Genomic DNA, 16373 nt, shown 5'->3' on the forward strand with positions numbered 1-16373 from the left:
CCATACGTCACTGTCGTAACGCCGTCACCCTGCCCGTCCCCTTGCCTAGTGGTCTCTCTGCTTCCTCTCACGGAGGGCAGTGATCGCTTGTGGACTGGCTCATGGTTGGGGCTTCAGTGCCAGGCACGTTGAAAATCCTCCATAAATTCTCAGTTGGTTGAAGGGGAATTGGCAACAACTGTTGAAGAGTGGGGTAGAGGCACAGGAAGGCAGTCGGGGTCATTATGACTCGGTGACAGGTGAGTAGAACTGCAGGACACCGTGAATTTATTGAGCCCCCGTTGTGTGCCAATCACGGGGCTAAAGACCGTAAAATACGGAATCTGATCTTTGCCCTCCCCACATTTTTATTTTCTCTGTGAGACATGGCTCAGGCGGATAAAACCACTGGATAACAGGCTGCGAGGTTCCATGCTGGTGTTGGGATGACAGTGTCCACCTTATGACCCACAGTGGTAAGGCGGCGAGGCCACCTGTGTGTCTTGTTAGTCCTGACCTTGGTCGTGAGACGTAGGCGTCACTGTCCTGGGTCACAGGTGAGGCCGCTGAGGCCCAGACCGGAAAAGGGATGTGCCTGAGGTCAGCTGAGGGCTGTGGCAGAGCTGAGCAGACAGTCCGACTCGGTGCTCCTCAGACTTAATCAGATACCTGGAGTTTGCACCCAGTAAACAGGCCTCTGCCCCCAGGAGAGGCTGAAGGCAAAAATAGCTGGTGATGCGGGCACTCACTGAACACCTGGGCTCGTGGCGGGAACAAGCCAGTCTTCACCTAGATGCTATTGCATTATCCACCTCTTTCCCGGAAGGAAACTGAGGCCCAGCCAGTAAAGGGTAGAGCTGAGATCCCCTCCCAGATCTGTCTTACTCTAAAGTCAGTGGTTCCTGAACCTGGTTGCTGGTCTGCTCAGAATCCCCTGAGGGACCCTTTTGAAAAACGCAGATTCCTAGGCCCCTGGCCTCAGCTGTTGTAGGGCATTGACCCTGGCGTGGGGCCAGGGCCTCTGTATTGGTGCGAATTTCCTGGCCAGTCTGTTAGGAAGGGTGCGGCTCGGACTCAGGTGGTCGTGGGCCTCCGTGAGGGATGAGCAGGGCCTCTGAGCCTGGGACCCCTGCCAGGCTGGGTCTGATGGGCTCTGCTTGGCTTCCTGCCATGGGCCTTTTGTGTGTGCTCTGCAAGTGTGGGCTCCGCCGTGACCTGTCCGAAATGCATACTGGGAACTCAGCCATTTCAGTCCCAGCTCCTGGGAGAAGCGCCCGGCAGAGGACTGGAGTCAGGCAGTTACACCGTGTCGGTCTCTGTATATCTGAGAGAACAAGAAAACTGCTCAGCAGACTGCGGGGGGTGGGGAGGGGGTGCTCTCCCTGAAGGGCGCATCTCTAATAGGGCTGGGCACTTCCTAGGGGGGATATAGGGCCACTCCTGTGAGGTAGGTGTTTGTAGCCCCATTTGACAGATGAGCAGACTGAGGCTTATTGTGTCTAAGGGAATAACCTAGGGCATGATGCTGGTAAGTGGCAGAACAGGAACGGGGATCAGATCCATCTGGTTCAAAGACTGTCCTCTTAACCTCTGTCCCATCCTGGCAAGGAGGAAAGGTAGAAGTTACTTGAATGCATGTTGATTTCCTTCCATGGCTGCCATTTATTCCTTAGTTTGAAAGAGCACTTTTATGTTCATTTCCTTTTTCCTCTCAAGGAACAAGTATAAGAAGGAGCTGTCTTCTCCATCTTAACAGATTTGGAAACTGAGCCCCAGAGATGGGAAGTGACTTGCCCGAGGTCACTTAGAGAGTTGGGGCAGAAACTTGGAACTAGACCCCGGGCTCCTGACTTCCAGCTCGGGGCTGTGTCTGCCGGTCCTTGCTGCTTCCCTGCTTGCTGGGACTAAGACAGCCCACTGGGTGACCCCTGCCCCCTGTCATGGAGTTCGTGACACTTGGGGGCATCACTGTGGGTCCTGGGACCTCATAGTTGCACGGGTTGGGTACTGACTGAGCTGTCCCTTTCTTTCCTGTTTTCCAGGATCCTATGAGTGTGGAATCTGTGGCAAGAAGTACAAGTATTACAACTGTTTCCAGACCCACGTACGGGCACACCGAGGTGCGTGGCATCTCTGGGGCAGAGCCGAGGGCCACACCTCCCCATTCTCTGCCTGGCCTGTGGATGACCCCAGGACCCCCCCACCCATTCTCTGCCTGGCCTGTGGATGACCTCAGGACCCCCCACCCATTCTCTGCCTGGCCTGTGGATGACCCCAGGACCCCCCCACCCCCGCACACACACACACCAGAGCGCCAGTCCTCTCACTCTGTCTGCAGTAGGGTGGAGACCCAGGTGGAGAGAAGAGGCCTCCTTACTTGGGAGAGCACACAGGGCCAATGGGGGCGTTGGGAGGACATGCTGCCAGGCTTTTGCCACCCTTGCCCCTGCGTGCTCCACACGGGCCCACTTCCTCCCAGGGTGCATCAGTGCCGTGTGGTGTGAGCGGCCCCTGCAGGGAAGGTGCTCACATGTCCTCTTGTGCGCTCCTCCCGGCAGCCCTGGGAGTGGGGGCAGGGCGCTGTCTCCATTCTGAAGAGGAGGAGGCTGAGGGGACAGGGAGGAAGGGCAATGGGTCTGGGCCTGACTGATGGCAGGGGGCACAGGGAGGGGCCGTGAATGGGCACAGAGTGTCCTGGGCACGTTGTGGTGGGATCACCGGCTGCCCCCGCTCCTCTCGCTCTTTGGCACTGGCCACGCCATGGGTCCAGTCCGCTCACTTCTCATTTTTCTCTTTTTTGCAGACACGGAAGCCACCTCAGGGGAGGGAGCCTCCCAAGGCAGTGAGTATTTTCCCCTTGCTCTTGTCCCCCTCAGGACTGTCCCAAGGGGCCTGTGGGTTCAGGCTTTGGGGCCAGAGGGTCTTTATGACATTGTAGGATGGTACCTCAGAGCAGCCTTTCCCAAAGTGTGTTCATGGCACACATCCTGGGGAAGCTAATACATGTTCTATCAGTAAGGGGTTCTCTGGCCAAATAACCTGGGGAAGCTTGAATTCTGCTAAGATGAACATGTTTCTTTGTGGTACACTTCCCAGGGTCCCTCACTGGCAAACTCGGGGCTGATGTTTGGGAAATGCTACTTCCTAGGCTTTTCTCAAGAGCACCCATGGGCGCTAATCTCTGGGTGCGCTACCCCAGCCTGGGCCTCATAGGGCCTTGCCATCTGAGGACAGCGTTCTGCTTGCCCTGCCCCCAGATCTAAACCCACGGGCCTCAGAAGAAGCCAGATGAGTGTAGACGGGGCTGGAACCTCTCCCCGCCCAAAGAACCTGAGGTCCAGAACCTAGCCATCTACTCACAGGTGTATCCCCAACAGAACCATGTGCACATGTCCACCAAAAGATGGGAAGTGGATATTCTTTTTTTCTTTTTAAGATTTTATTTATTTGAGAGAGAGAGAGCGGGTGAGAGCACAAGCATGGGGAAGGGGCAGAGAGAAGCAGACCCCCCACTGAGCAGGAAGCTGGGACCCCGACGTGGGGCTCGATCCCGGGACCCTGGGATCATGACCTGAGCCGAAGGCAGACGTTCAGTGGAATGAGCCACCCAGGTGCCTGGGAACTAGGATATTCTTAGCAGCACTGTTGAAAGCCCCAGATCAGAAACCACCTGAGTGCCCAGTGCTAGGCGAATGGACAGATCAGTCGTGGTGTGTTCGCATGAAGCAGGGAGAAGGAATGATGTATGGCTACATGCAGCAATGTGGATTACGCACAAACACAAGGTTAGCAAAAGGAGCCCAACACAAGAGCCCCTCCTCTTAAGATCTGTGTACAGGAAGTACAAAATTGGGAGAGTGATTCGTGCTGGAAGAAATCATGGTTATCCTTGGGAAGGTGTTTCTGGTTTATGAAAATTGAAGGAGCTGAACAGTTTTCTGCATCGGGGTCAGCAGACTCTTTGGTAGGGACCAGATAGTCAGGATTTTAGACGTTGCAGGCCAGACATCTCTGTCCCCACCATTCCGCTCTGCCACGTAGCATGAACATAGCCGGAGATGATATGGAAACGAATTTTTCACCAAAACAGAGGGTGGGCAGGCTGTAGTTTTTCAACCCCTATTCTTCCTTCCATAAAAGGTTTTTAAAAATAATAAACGTGATCTCCTCCCCCCGCCCCCCCCCCCCCCGCAAAAAAAATTCCATAACAAAGCAGATTGAGGAGGTGTGTGGGCCAACGCAGGGCCTTAATTGTACTCGGTCCAGAAAGCATTTCTTCTGAGGCCCTTTCCCATCCATTCTCTCCTTGGATTTCCACATCACATGAGAGGCAGGCAGGGCAGGCTAAGATTCCGTGTTCTAGACGTTCTGAGGCTCACTTAGGCCTGACACCTGCCGGAGGACCCTGGCTAGGAAGCGGTGTAAGCCTGTCCCTCCTCCCTGAGCCCTGCCCCAGCCTAGCCCCTGGCTCCCTTCTCCTTCAGAAGCTTCCTTCTCTTCAGGCTCCTGTGGTTTGCCTGTGGTCAGCCACACATTTAAAGATCTTTTCTATTTATCTTTCCTTCCTTGGCTATTCTGGGCCCCTGGCTTCTCTGGCAGCCCCTCAATGATCCATTGTGTTCTGGCTTCCATGGTTCCCGGAGGCCCACTGGCTGTAGAGGACTGTCACTGGGGGTATTTTTAGTCTTTCCATCACTTTTGCCTTCCTCCCTAGGGAGTTTTCTCCCCACGGCCACTGTGCTTTATTTTATTCTCAGTCCTGCACCCCTACCCTGACCCAGGCCAGCAGCGCCTGCTCAGAAAGCCTGGTGTCCTCGTGACAGGAGCCTGACCGTGGAGCCCTGGAGCCAAAAGCGTTGTGTCGAGAATACTACCAAGTCCAGCCTACCTATTTTGCAGATGAGGACACTGAGTCCCAGAGAGAACTCAGTGGAACTTGTTAGTGGTGGAGGTGGGCCTAGAAACCGGGCCTCCCGCCTTCTAGTCCAGGGTCTTTGATTTAGTTGTTAGAAAAATTGTACAGTCCGAAATGGAGGCATATGCCCAGTCACCCATCTCTTAGCTAAGAAAATAAAAGATTAGCTCCACGTCCAGTTCTCTTCCTGCTGTTACATTGATTCCCTTTCCGAAACAGTGTTAGGTAACGTTTACCAAGTATTTGTTGTCTCTGAGGCATTGTGCTCTCTCATTCTTTATTACAACTCTGGGAGATGAAGGTACTATCGTTCCCATTTTGCAGATGAGAAAACCGAGGTGCAGCAGTTCGGGAGTGTGTCCAGTGTTAGTCAGACTGGTTGGTGGCCGAGCCGGGTTGGAGTCAGGCAGCCTGACTCCAGAGCCTGTCCCCCCAGACTGATTCGCAGTGCCATTCCTAGAGTTTCTGAGCTCTCTTGGAGGCTCTGAAAATGTGGTTTCATTGACAGAAAGATCATTTTGCCTTTTTTCCTTTGCGGATAAGTCTTTTGTCCTAATCTACTTCTGCCTTAGGTGGGTCCGGGAGTGTGGTCCCCATGCGTGTTGAGAAGGAGTGGGGTGGGATTCCGCAGAGCAGGGTGATGACGCTTCTCAGTGGCAGAAAGCTGGGGGTTCTCATTTTCTTGGAGGTGGTAGGAGGGGCTGTGTGAGCAGAGGTGAGACGGTGTTTCCAGAAGCTGTGGAGGGCGACCAGCACTAGCCAGTAGGGGAGAGGCGTTTCAGGGGCAGGGACTTGTCTGGAGCCAGACCCTGGATGGCCTTGACTTCTTCAGGTGTGTTCCCCAGTGTCCAGTACTGAGAGAGAATTACGGTCCAGATGGGACATGATGGGGCGTGTGGTGGTGGTTATTGTCTAGGCTGGATTGAAGCTGGAGCCAGGCTTGGAATCCTAGAATGGCCAGCCTGGAAGAAGCCATGGGAATCAGCTCATTATGACCCTCCTATCCCCTCAGATTAGGGGGAAAAGAAGAGAAGCTGAACCCCGAGGTAGGGTCAGCACTTGCTGAGCTGACAGTCTGAGTGAGGCAGAGCAGAACCAGGTCTCTCCTCCTCCACACCCTCCCACCTCCCCCCACTGCTGCCTGGCTGGTTCAGGGGTGGGCATGGAGGTGTCAGGGCCTGGTCCCCAGACCCTCAGAAGGACTGTGTGTGCTGACGCTGTGTGCACCTCGCTTGGGGACCAGTTAATCTCTGTGGCCCTGGGGACTTTGAGAGCCTGCAGGTGCAGTGGAAGAGATGATGGGCAGAGGCAAGGAGAAGGCTGATGTCATCTGTGCCCCTAAGTTGAGCTAAGCAGGGACCAGAAACCTTCCTGTAGAATTGCCTGGCAACCTTGGGATGGAGGGAGTCTCATCCAGTCCTGTGTTTGAGTGCTGGGGAGCAGAAGAAGGGCCAGAGGCCTGGTGCGTCAGTCAGGAGTGGAAGGTGGCTTATGCAGACCGAGAAGGGCCATGTGCCCTGACTTAGCTATGGCATGGAGTTAAGTGAACATTTGAATCTTGGCTGTTCCTCGCCCCACTGTGCAGCCTTGAGCAAGCCATTCAGTCTCCCTGTGCGGGGCCTCGTCAGGAACATGGGGGTCAATGGACCATCCCTAGATCTGCCCAAGGAATACACACAGGAGGTCCATGCCAGTGCGTGGTGAGAGCAGTGTCCTGAGTGGGTCTGGCCTCAGAATTTGGAAAGACCTAGGGATCATCCAGACTCTGGCCCTGTATTTGTTAGCTCTCGCCGTGTAACACATATCCCCAAGACTGAATGACTTAAACGAACATTGGTTATCTCGATTTGTGTGGTCAGACCTTGGGTGTGATTTCCCAGGGTCCTTTGGCTGTGGGGCTCCTGGGGCAGGGGAGGTGTGGGCCAGGGCTGTGGTTTCCTCTTAAGGCTCAGCCAGGGAAGGAACTGCTTCAACACTCACGTGGCTGTTAGCAGGCTGGGTCCTTTCCAAGCTGTGGGACTGAGGGCCTCACTTCCCCACTGGCTGTTCCCTGGAGGCTGCCATATGGCTCTCTCTCTGGGGCAGCCCGTAAGAGCGAGGCAGTGTGAGCGAGACGAAAGTCACGGTCTTTTGTAACCTAGCCTCAGAAATGACATCCCATCACTTTATCACGTTCCCTTCATTAGAAGCAAATCCCTAGGTCCCGCTCAGGCTCAAAGCAAAGGGATGACACGGGTGTGTACGCCAGGAGGCCAGGGTCATTGGGAAGCTGCCTGTCACAGGCCCTCCTCGCTGTGGGGCTTGGGACAGGTCCCTTCTGATCCTCCGTCTACACGTGTGTTCAGTGGGTTACGACTTCCTGCCTTGGTCACAAGGACCAACGGAGGAAAGGCAGACGAAGTGCCCGGCCTGGCCCCTTGCGCATGCAGCGCCAGGAAATAGTAGGTGCAGTGACCGTTACTCTCTTGTAACCTCAAGGGTGGTGGGGGGGGAGCTTAGGCGCTCGGCTCACCCAGAGTGGGATTGGGGTTTGGTTTGAACGTTGCTTCAGGGCTCTCGTATCTCCTTGTGTAGAGAACCCCTAACACTCCCGGGACAGACTGTCCACGGGTCACTGGTTGGGGCCGGTGTGGCCTAGTCCCATGTTGGCTTCTAAGGCAGATGAGCTGGCCCCCCAAAAAATCCCCAGCCCAAGAGTCCAAAGTCCTGGTAACTGCCTGTGTCTTTCCATCCCCCACAGACAATTTCAGGTACACGTGTGACATCTGTGGGAAAAAGTATAAGTACTACAGCTGTTTCCAGGAGCACCGGGACCTGCACGCCGTGGATGGTGAGTCGGGCCCCTCGCTCTGTGAAGGGGAGCACCCCCACCCCCACCCCTGGCACCAGGGCTGCTCATCTGGCTCCCCCCTCCAACCACCAATTGTCCCCTCTCTCCTCCCACCCAGAGGAAGGACAGGCAGCAGTCAGACCATGAGGCGAGTGACCGACCCTTGAGGATTCTGGGAAAGAGAAGGTCCCCGTCATACTCCATATATTCTTCTGATTAGGGTAGCCCAAGTGAAATTGCCATTTTGGTAGGTCAGAATCCGTCGAATTTCAGCAATTTCATATCGATGCATTTTACAATTTTGTACTGAGTATTCACATGCTCTGATGAAATTAAACCAGTTTTTTAAAATGAATGATGATATTTTAGCATCTTAGGTTATAGAGTTAGAAATTAGAACCATAAATTTAGGTAATTTATTTTTAGACTCTCAAGCCTAGAAATAGGGTCTTGGACCTGGAAAGGATCGAGGGGGCTTCCTCTCTCGCTCTGCACCCCAGCCTGTCGCAAGCTGTGACAGCCAGGCCCTGCTGCCCATTGCCACTGGCTTGTCCTTCTTCTCATCCTCTCTTTTTCTCCTAACTGGTCTCTTCCTCTTTTTCTCCTGTCCTGGCACTCTAGAGTGGCTGCAGGGATCCAGAAACAGGATCCAGAAACAGGCCGGGCAGATAGCATCTGCCCTCTTCTGGGTTGGGCCCTAGCCCATGGGGAGGATGAGGAACGGAGGCATGGGCTGCGTCCTGGTTGGGATGTGCCGTCCTGTGGCCGCTGGTTTTCTGGGGTGTCCACGCTGGCTACGGCGGCTCTCCTGGGTCCCAGAGAGGCTGGGAGCGTTGGGCAGAGGCAGCTGTGGGCAGGGACTAACAGGGCTCCTGTTTGCTTCTTTCCTTCTGCGGCTGCTGCCTCCCACCCGGGCGCAGTGTTTAGTGTGGAAGGGGCCCCCGAGAATCGGGCAGGTAAGTCCTTGCTAACTGCCCACCTCCCTGTCCCCGCCTGGGCTCCCAAGACCTGGTCACCAGGGCGCTAAGGGCCGTGTGTTCTCCCACAGACCCCTTCGACCAAGGTGTTGTGGCCACCGACGAGGTGAAGGAGGAGCCCCCGGAACCATTCCAGAAAATTGGGCCAAGTATGCGGGCCTCTTTCTGGGGGTGGGCTGGGTGGGGAGACAGCTGGGGGCCAGCTGAAGGGGGCGGGGTGAGTCTTGCCACTGGAAGGGGGTGACTTCACTCATCCCGCAACGGTGCTACTGGCCAGTGATCGCTGGCTTCCTTACACCTCACTTTGCCACCTGTCACATGGACCAGTCTTAGTTAGGACTTCAGCTTTTGAGGAGCAGCAGAGCAGCACAGGGTCAAGGTCAGGGCAGTGAGTGTAGCACATGCTTGGTGCCTGGTGGTCTGTTAGCCGTCCTGAGCCTCGGCTCCTCACCTGTCAATGAGGACTACATTTCCCCGAAGGTTTGTTGGGGGATTAAATGAGATCGTGAATGTAAATCACCTATTAGCACAGTGCCTGGTACATAATAGGTGCTCGGAAAATAACCCTTGTTGTCATCATCCGCGAATGAAGGGGTTCATCGGCAAATGAAGCCATCCAAGGGAGCCACATGGACAATCTGTCCTTGTCCCATGAAACCCCTGAGGGCAGGCGCCACACCTGCTGCCTGTTCTCAGCGCACGTGCGTGGAGTGTGGGGAGGACACAGTGGGTGAAGCCGTTGTGGCCCTGCCTTTGGGTACTTGGCACAGGAAGGGGGCAGTAGGTCAGTGCGCAGATAGTTAGAGCATGACCTGCAGCACAGGGAGCCATGGGGGCCAGGGAAGCACCTGATCAGCCCTGGGAAGCAGGGAGGCTCCTGCTTTGGGGACCAGGGTGGGGAATGAGCTCTTGAATCACGGGGTGAAGGTAGGAGAGCAGCTCTTGTTCTAGGGAGTTGGAAGGCCAATCAGTTTCTGAGTTCGGGTCTTAGCCTTGGATGCCAGAGGAAGGCATCTAGACTTCCTTCTGAGGGAAGTGAGCTAGAGAGTTTCCCAAGTGGGGAAGGGACTTGATCAGATTCACATTTTAGGAAGACCATTTTGGCTGTTTCTAGAAGAATGGATTGGGTGGAGTCAGCCAGTGAGAGGTGCCTGGTCCAGCCCTTCAGGAATTTGCATTCCTCCTCCTCTCGCTTACCACACAGCAAGAAAAGACCTTTGTTGACTGTGCCTCATTACAATAAGGATTTCAGGTAGCTTGCAAAAATACACATGCAAACATTGAATGAATGCATGAGGACATCTTAGGGCAGGAAAAACAGCGAAGCTGGAGGTGTTCCTCACAGGGTGGAGCTTGGCCCTGACCTTTGGAATGCGTTGACTGGGTCATTGCTTTCTTTGAACTCTTAAGCACTCAGGAGACTGGGTTTGGAAGAGTCTCTGTGAAGCGGTTAGTGCAGTACTTGTCAAGTTTACTATGCGCATGTGTCCAGTTTCTCTCTCTCGAAGAAAATAAGGAAGCCCTCAACGCTAAAACTGCTAAAAGTTAAACTGTGGCGAAACCCACCTGCGAGTGAGCCCTGTTCTGTGATGGACAATTATAGACAGTTACAGGATGGGGACAGTGGGATCTGTGACCTTCCATCTCAGAACTGCTGGTCCGCTGCCCCCGGGTTAGCCCTGCCCTTCCATCCTTAGCATCATAATTATGAAAATAGAATTGGAGTCAGGCACGGGTTTGAATGCTGACTTCACCAGTTGACTAGCCACTTACCCCTTTCTTAGTGTCCTTTGACTCATCTGGAAGTTGGGGATGAGAACATCTCTCTGTTCTGTAAGGCCGCTGGAGGATGCATGCAGGAAGGGACTAGCCCAGCCCCTGGCTTGTATTCAGGGCGTAACAAATGAGTGATGTTGCCAAGAAATGGCCAAGACTGGGAGCTTTAGAGCATCCCACCTATGAAACCCCCGCTCTACACTTCATACCTGCTTGACATCCTACACGCTTTATGATCTCCCTAATCCACTGTTTCCTTAACTCAAGAATGGGCTGATGACAAGAAAACTCACTACATGTAGAACTAGATGAAACTTGTTCCGTATATCAGTAACTGAGTTGGGCAGACGACCAGTGCTAGGATCTGGGAGGAATTGTCACACATCATACACAGTTGGGAATTGCATTGAGAAAACAGAACTGGGTTTGGCTCCCTGCATGCTCCCAGCTTGACCTTTTGAAATTGAGATTGCTAGAATAGTGTGAGCATCTCCTGTTACCACTCAGGAGCTGCCTTATGAGATAAGAGTGCTGCATCTTGGGTTTCAAGCAGGCCAAGGTCACAGAACCCTAAAAATGACAAGCTGTAGAGTAAGAGGAGTCATGAGAGGCACAGAGCCCCACAAAGGGACTTTGGCCAGAGGTAGAGCTTTGTGGGTCCCGGAAGAGGAAATCCCCAGAAGCAGTGCATGCCGGGAGCTGAGCCTGAGCAAATTGGGGAGTTAGGTACTTAGGGAGGAGGAAGCTGGAGCCATGACAGCAGAAGAATCCTTCTAGAAGGAGACAGTTGGTCACAGGGGTCCTGCGTGTCAGCCTGCTGTCCAGCTGCAGATCTGAGAATTACTACCATGATAGTGGTCTGCCATGATAATTTACTGCCGAGATAATGGGAGGCTCAAGAACAGTTCACTCATGTCTACTGAAAACAGTAAGTCTGGATCATCTATAGTTTACTCGATTTTTATATGTGACTAAGGATGAGTAACTTGAAAAACTTTGAAATTAAAAGAAAAAAACCCAAAGTGTGAAACTGTAAAAATTCCACCTAACAAGACAGAATTTAGGAGACTCGGAGGAAAAGCATACCTCTAAAAATGACTTACTACAAAATCTAGAAGAAAATTCTGTTTGACCGCCACAACTGAATCTAAGAAAATATGACTTCTCTTAGTCTGCTTGGACTGTCATAACAAAGTGCCAGACTGGATGACTTAAACAGCTTTATTTTCTCACAGTTCTGGAGGCTGGAAGTCCAAGGTCCAAGTGCCAGCCTGGTCAAGGTTCTGGTGAGAACCTTCTTCCTGACTTGGGGATGGCCACCTTCCGTCTGTGCCCCTCACATGGTGGGAGACTGATGCAAGCAAGCTCCCTGGTGCCTCTTGTTACAAGGGCACTAATCCAGTCATGAGGGCCCTACCCTCATGACCTCCTCTCAGCCCAGTTACCTACCACAGGCCCCATGTCCAAACACCATCACATGGGGAGGTGGGGCATCAACAGTTGACTTTGGGGGTGGGGTGGGGGCCACGGTTCAGTCCATACCATGACCCCTGTGAGAGAGGAGCCTGAAATTGTCCAGTGACAGAGCAGCAGGATAAAATGAAGAGGCAGAGAAAGGAGTGAGGTGAAGGACTGCAGAGAAACAGAAAAGAGAATTAAAACCTACATTGTGCGTAGTAAAGAGCAGAGTTGATCTGCAGAAATGGAATTAATTATGGGGAGGAGAAACCTGAACAGATCAAGAGAACAAGGGGAAAACAAGCTAACTATGGAGCCTGGGGAGCCAGTTCCAGATAATTGTACCAGTGGGACAGAAGCAATGCTCCAAAGATACAATAGAAGAAAGATTTGCTAAAGGCAGACCATGTATGCTGATTTAAGGGCTCACCGTATGTCAGGGGATGACAGATGATTGGGCTATAATCTTCCTCAATATAAAGAGACGCATAACTCTGTAGATCTTTGTGACTTTTTAAAACTATAAATATGAAGGATAAAAACATGGAGGCATCCAGGCATAAGAAAAGGCCGTTATTAACAGATGAATCCAAGGGGACTTGCCTCAGACTTCTGCACAGTACTCAGTGCCAAAAGATAATGGAATATGTTTTGATGGGAAACGTAGATTACAACCTAAGAATTTTATATCTAGACAGATTGTAATTTATGAGTAAAGGGAAAAGTGAGGGCTTGAAAAAACACTATTTTCCCCATGTACCCATCTTCAAAAAATTCATAAAATACACTACAGTTGTGAGGAATGAATTCATAGCACAGGAGGACTTGTGGTCAGTGTTAAAACCAGATAAACTAGAGATAAGTTTAAAATGTGAATATGATTACAAAATTGAATGCAAAAGACAAAGATCATTCTACAGTATTAAAAACGACTTGTAAGAACACGCGAAGGAAGGAATAGGTGAAGGATACGGTAGAGTAGATTAAAGCAGTCCTTCCCATAGTGTGGGCCCTAGACCAGCAGCAGCACCATTTCCTGGAAGCTTATCAGAAAAGTAAATTCTTAGGCTTCACCCCAGACCCATGGAATCGGAATCTCTGGGGCGGAGCCGGGCAATCTGTGTTGTAACCGCCCTTCTAGATGATTCTCAAACCTGCTGAAGTTTGAGAAGCATGGAGTTAAGCTACCTTTCTCCATGGTAATAGACTTGAAAACGTCATTTTCTGCTTAACTGTAACAGACAGATGTATCTTACATGCTGTGTAAAACAGACAAAGGAGAATATTGGAAAATAATGGAATATTGGAGAATAACGGAAAGGCAGAGAAAAGATTTCCTGAATCAAACAACAGAAAACGAAGGAAACAAACTAGAAAGGGTAGAACATGAAAAAAATAAAGGAATCAAAACACAGAACAAGTAAAACCAAGTCAGTTATAGCAATAAAAGGAAATGGCATAATCTCTTTTATTAGAAGACAAAGGTTCTCCAGTTAATTTGAAATAATGGTTTATTAGAGACATACCTCATAATTTCTTATCTTATATACTCTTTCTCAGGGAGCTCCCTCTTGCTTCCTTAACTAATTGAATTCCCTATTGGGATTTTCATAGCACTGTAAATGTCTCCTTTAAGAACACCCATTGTGGTGGTAGTTTTTAAGTTTGTGTGATTATTTGATTTTTCTGTCTCCTTTTCCAGACTGTAAGCTCCTTGAAGGCAGGAACCATGATTGCTTTTGCTCAGCATTTTGTGGTGGCATTTGCCGAAGTATCTTTTTAATGAATTTTCCCAAGAAAATTTAGGGAAGTGTTTTTAGGCGCATGCAAACAAGGAGAAAGGAGGCTCTTATAAATGATCAAGAATTAATAACTAATGTCAGACGAACTAATACAACAGTGTAATTAAATATCTGAGCAGTGGTTCTTCAAGTTTCCTGTGTGTCAGATTTTTCTAGGGGGCCTGTTAAAACACAGATTCCTGGATCCTGGTCCTAGAACTTTTCTTTCAGTGTGTCTTGGAGAAGTCTTGAGAATTTGCATTTCTGACCGATTGTCCGATGATGCTAATACTGCTGGTCCAGGGACCACACCTTTTAGAAGCACTGTGTTAGAAAATAATGTCGTGTTCTGAAGGCTACAGTTAACAGTGACGATTTTGATCTCATGGGCCTTATTTATATGCATCAGACAACATTACATCTAAATACACAAAATAAATTTGGAAGTACGACACAATGGAAGGATTGATCACAACATTCAGTCTTCAATAGAACGGGTGGACAAATAGGATCAAATAGGGTTTGAATAATACAATTAATACAGTTGCTCTTAACAGCTTTGAAGCCTATGAACAGCAAATAGTAGATCTTTTCCAGTGTTCGTGCATCAGTTATAAAAGTTATGAAAATGTTTTAAGTCCATGTTGAGAGAGAAAAACCATACACAGAATAAAAAAAAAATTGAGAAAAAATACTTGTAACATATAAACAAAATTGTTGATGTCCTTAATGTATGGAGTTCTTGGCGATTAAAAAAAGGTAAATATACCAATGGAAACATCAGCTGTGAACACAAATGGGAAAGTCACAGAAGAAAAAGTGCGGTTAATTAAACGTGAAAAATAGTCAATTTCCTTAGAACGCAGACAAGTGGAACTTGAAAGCAGCAGGGCAGTGTGGTTCCCCCTTATAAGGCAAATCTTTCTGATTGGGATGAAACTTTTTGATACGTAGTTGGTGCTGTGGTTATCAAAAGCCTTAAAAATGCATACCCTTAATTTATCGTGAGGAAATAACGAGCAACAGTTATGCTTAAATCTTTACTTTGCAGCGATATGAAAAATAACGAGCAAATGGGCAAACATTTCTATAGGGATGTGGATCACAGCATTTTTTTTTTTTTTTTTTTTTGGTAGGGGAAAAATTTTGAAACAATCCATACGTCCCCTGGTGTAGTAGACTGGCTCAGCAGATTTCAAAGTCCGGGGGGAACCATGCAGCCAATAAATGCAGTAGGGATTGATGTTTATTGACTAAGCAAGATGTCCACAAAGTATTGTCGATTGAATACGCCAGGTTACAAAGAGGATATGGATCAGGGCTGGCTAATTCAAGGCCCACCGGAGCCAGACAGATGACGTCAGGGGGAGAGAAGCCCGTTCTGGAAGAGATGGGAGGGAGGGCTGGGGCCTGGGGCAGATGGCAAGGTCGCATGCTCCCCCTCCAAGGGGTAGCTGCTCCTCTTTGTTCGGGGGTGACAGATGATTGAAATTTCTCTTACTCTTTAAATTTTGTATTTGTATTTATCAGTATTTTATAATTTTCCCCCAGTGAACAATATTACATCAGAAATTTTTAAGAAGAAAGAAGTTAGGCAGTGCCAAAAGAGAGGTAAAGATAAAGTCTGGTGGGACCCAAGAGGAAGATGTGACCCCCTCCTGCTGGGGGGTGGGGGTGCTTGGGACGGGGAAGGTCCTGGAGACGAGGGGACCCCAGTGTGGCCATTGCAGAAGGCAGGGCTCGCGAAGGGGCTGAGCGGGATCTTGGCACTGGGGGGTCAGCTCAGGTCACCACACATTTCCTGAGCACCAGGGCCTGGGGGTGGAGTGTTGGAGAAACCGCGTGTGCCAGGTACTGTTCTAAGCACTTGACATAGAAATTTAATCCTCGCAGCAATCCTAGAAGGTGGTCCTGTTATTACCCCTGTTTACAGATAGGAAAACTGAGGCACAGAGAGGTTAAGAGATTTGCCCAAGGTCACACAGCTGGACATGGAGGAGCTGGGATTTGAACCCAGGCGGTCTGACTCCAGTGGGCTCCTGATTGTACTTGGTCCCAGGATGAGGGGGAGTCGGAGGGGAGGGAGCATGCTGCTGCTTCTGGACGGGAGTCAGGAGCCCATTCCCACCCTTTCCTCTCCTTGGACAGAAACTGGCAATTACACCTGTGAATTCTGCGGAAAGCAGTACAAGTACTACACGCCCTACCAGGAGCACGTGGCCTTACACGCCCCCATCAGTGAGTACCTTCTCTGGTTGGGGGAGGGGTGGGCCAGCCCTAGGCGGAGGCTTTGCCAGGGGAGGGTGAATGCAAAGATGAGCTTGGCCCCGGGCAATCTCCAGGTATCTAGGTCTGACCTGGGCCACCTTACTGCGGAAGCTGGAATAGTTGGGAAGGCCGCATCCTTCAGCCAGGAAAGCCTGAGTCGCCATGGGGAGACTCAGGGTGGGCATCGATCATCCACATCCTTCCGTGGTCCTGTCCGCACCTCTAAGCACCTCTGAATCATGTGGTTCCTGAGAGCCAGGGCCACGTGATGCAGCTAAGCCATGGCCAGCTAGACAAGACAGCTGCCTCTTTGCCCTTGGTGGTGGAAGGGGTGGAAAGCTAGAAGGGGCACTAAGCCAAGACTCAGAAGCCCTGGGTTTTAATCGGCT

At 50.8% G+C, this 16373-nt stretch overlaps 1 protein-coding gene across 23 annotated transcripts in view; it reads left to right on the plus strand.

Annotated features, from left to right (window-relative positions):
• ZNF618 (zinc finger protein 618) overlaps positions 1-16373 on the plus strand; it is a 184914-nt gene that overhangs the window by 130239 nt on the left and 38302 nt on the right. For 12 of the 23 annotated variants that reach the window (XM_064579953.1, XM_064579955.1, XM_064579960.1 and 9 more), the window contains 7 exons: positions 2022-2099; positions 2783-2821; positions 7635-7724; positions 8645-8680; positions 8773-8850; positions 15268-15327; positions 15865-15954. In XM_064579953.1, coding sequence (XP_064436023.1) covers positions 2022-2099; positions 2783-2821; positions 7635-7724; positions 8645-8680; positions 8773-8850; positions 15268-15327; positions 15865-15954 — 471 coding nt within the window. The remainder of the gene's footprint in view (positions 1-2021; positions 2100-2782; positions 2822-7634; positions 7725-8644; positions 8681-8772; positions 8851-15267; positions 15328-15864; positions 15955-16373) is intronic. The other 11 variants (XM_064579956.1, XM_064579958.1, XM_045882987.3 and 8 more) reach the window with 5 other exon arrangements.

Source organism: Mirounga angustirostris, unplaced genomic scaffold (genome assembly GCF_029215605.1).
Source record: "Mirounga angustirostris isolate CCGP_5_RB_7025 unplaced genomic scaffold, mMirAng1.0.hap1 SCAF_15, whole genome shotgun sequence".
Taxonomy (NCBI): domain Eukaryota; kingdom Metazoa; phylum Chordata; class Mammalia; order Carnivora; family Phocidae; genus Mirounga; species Mirounga angustirostris.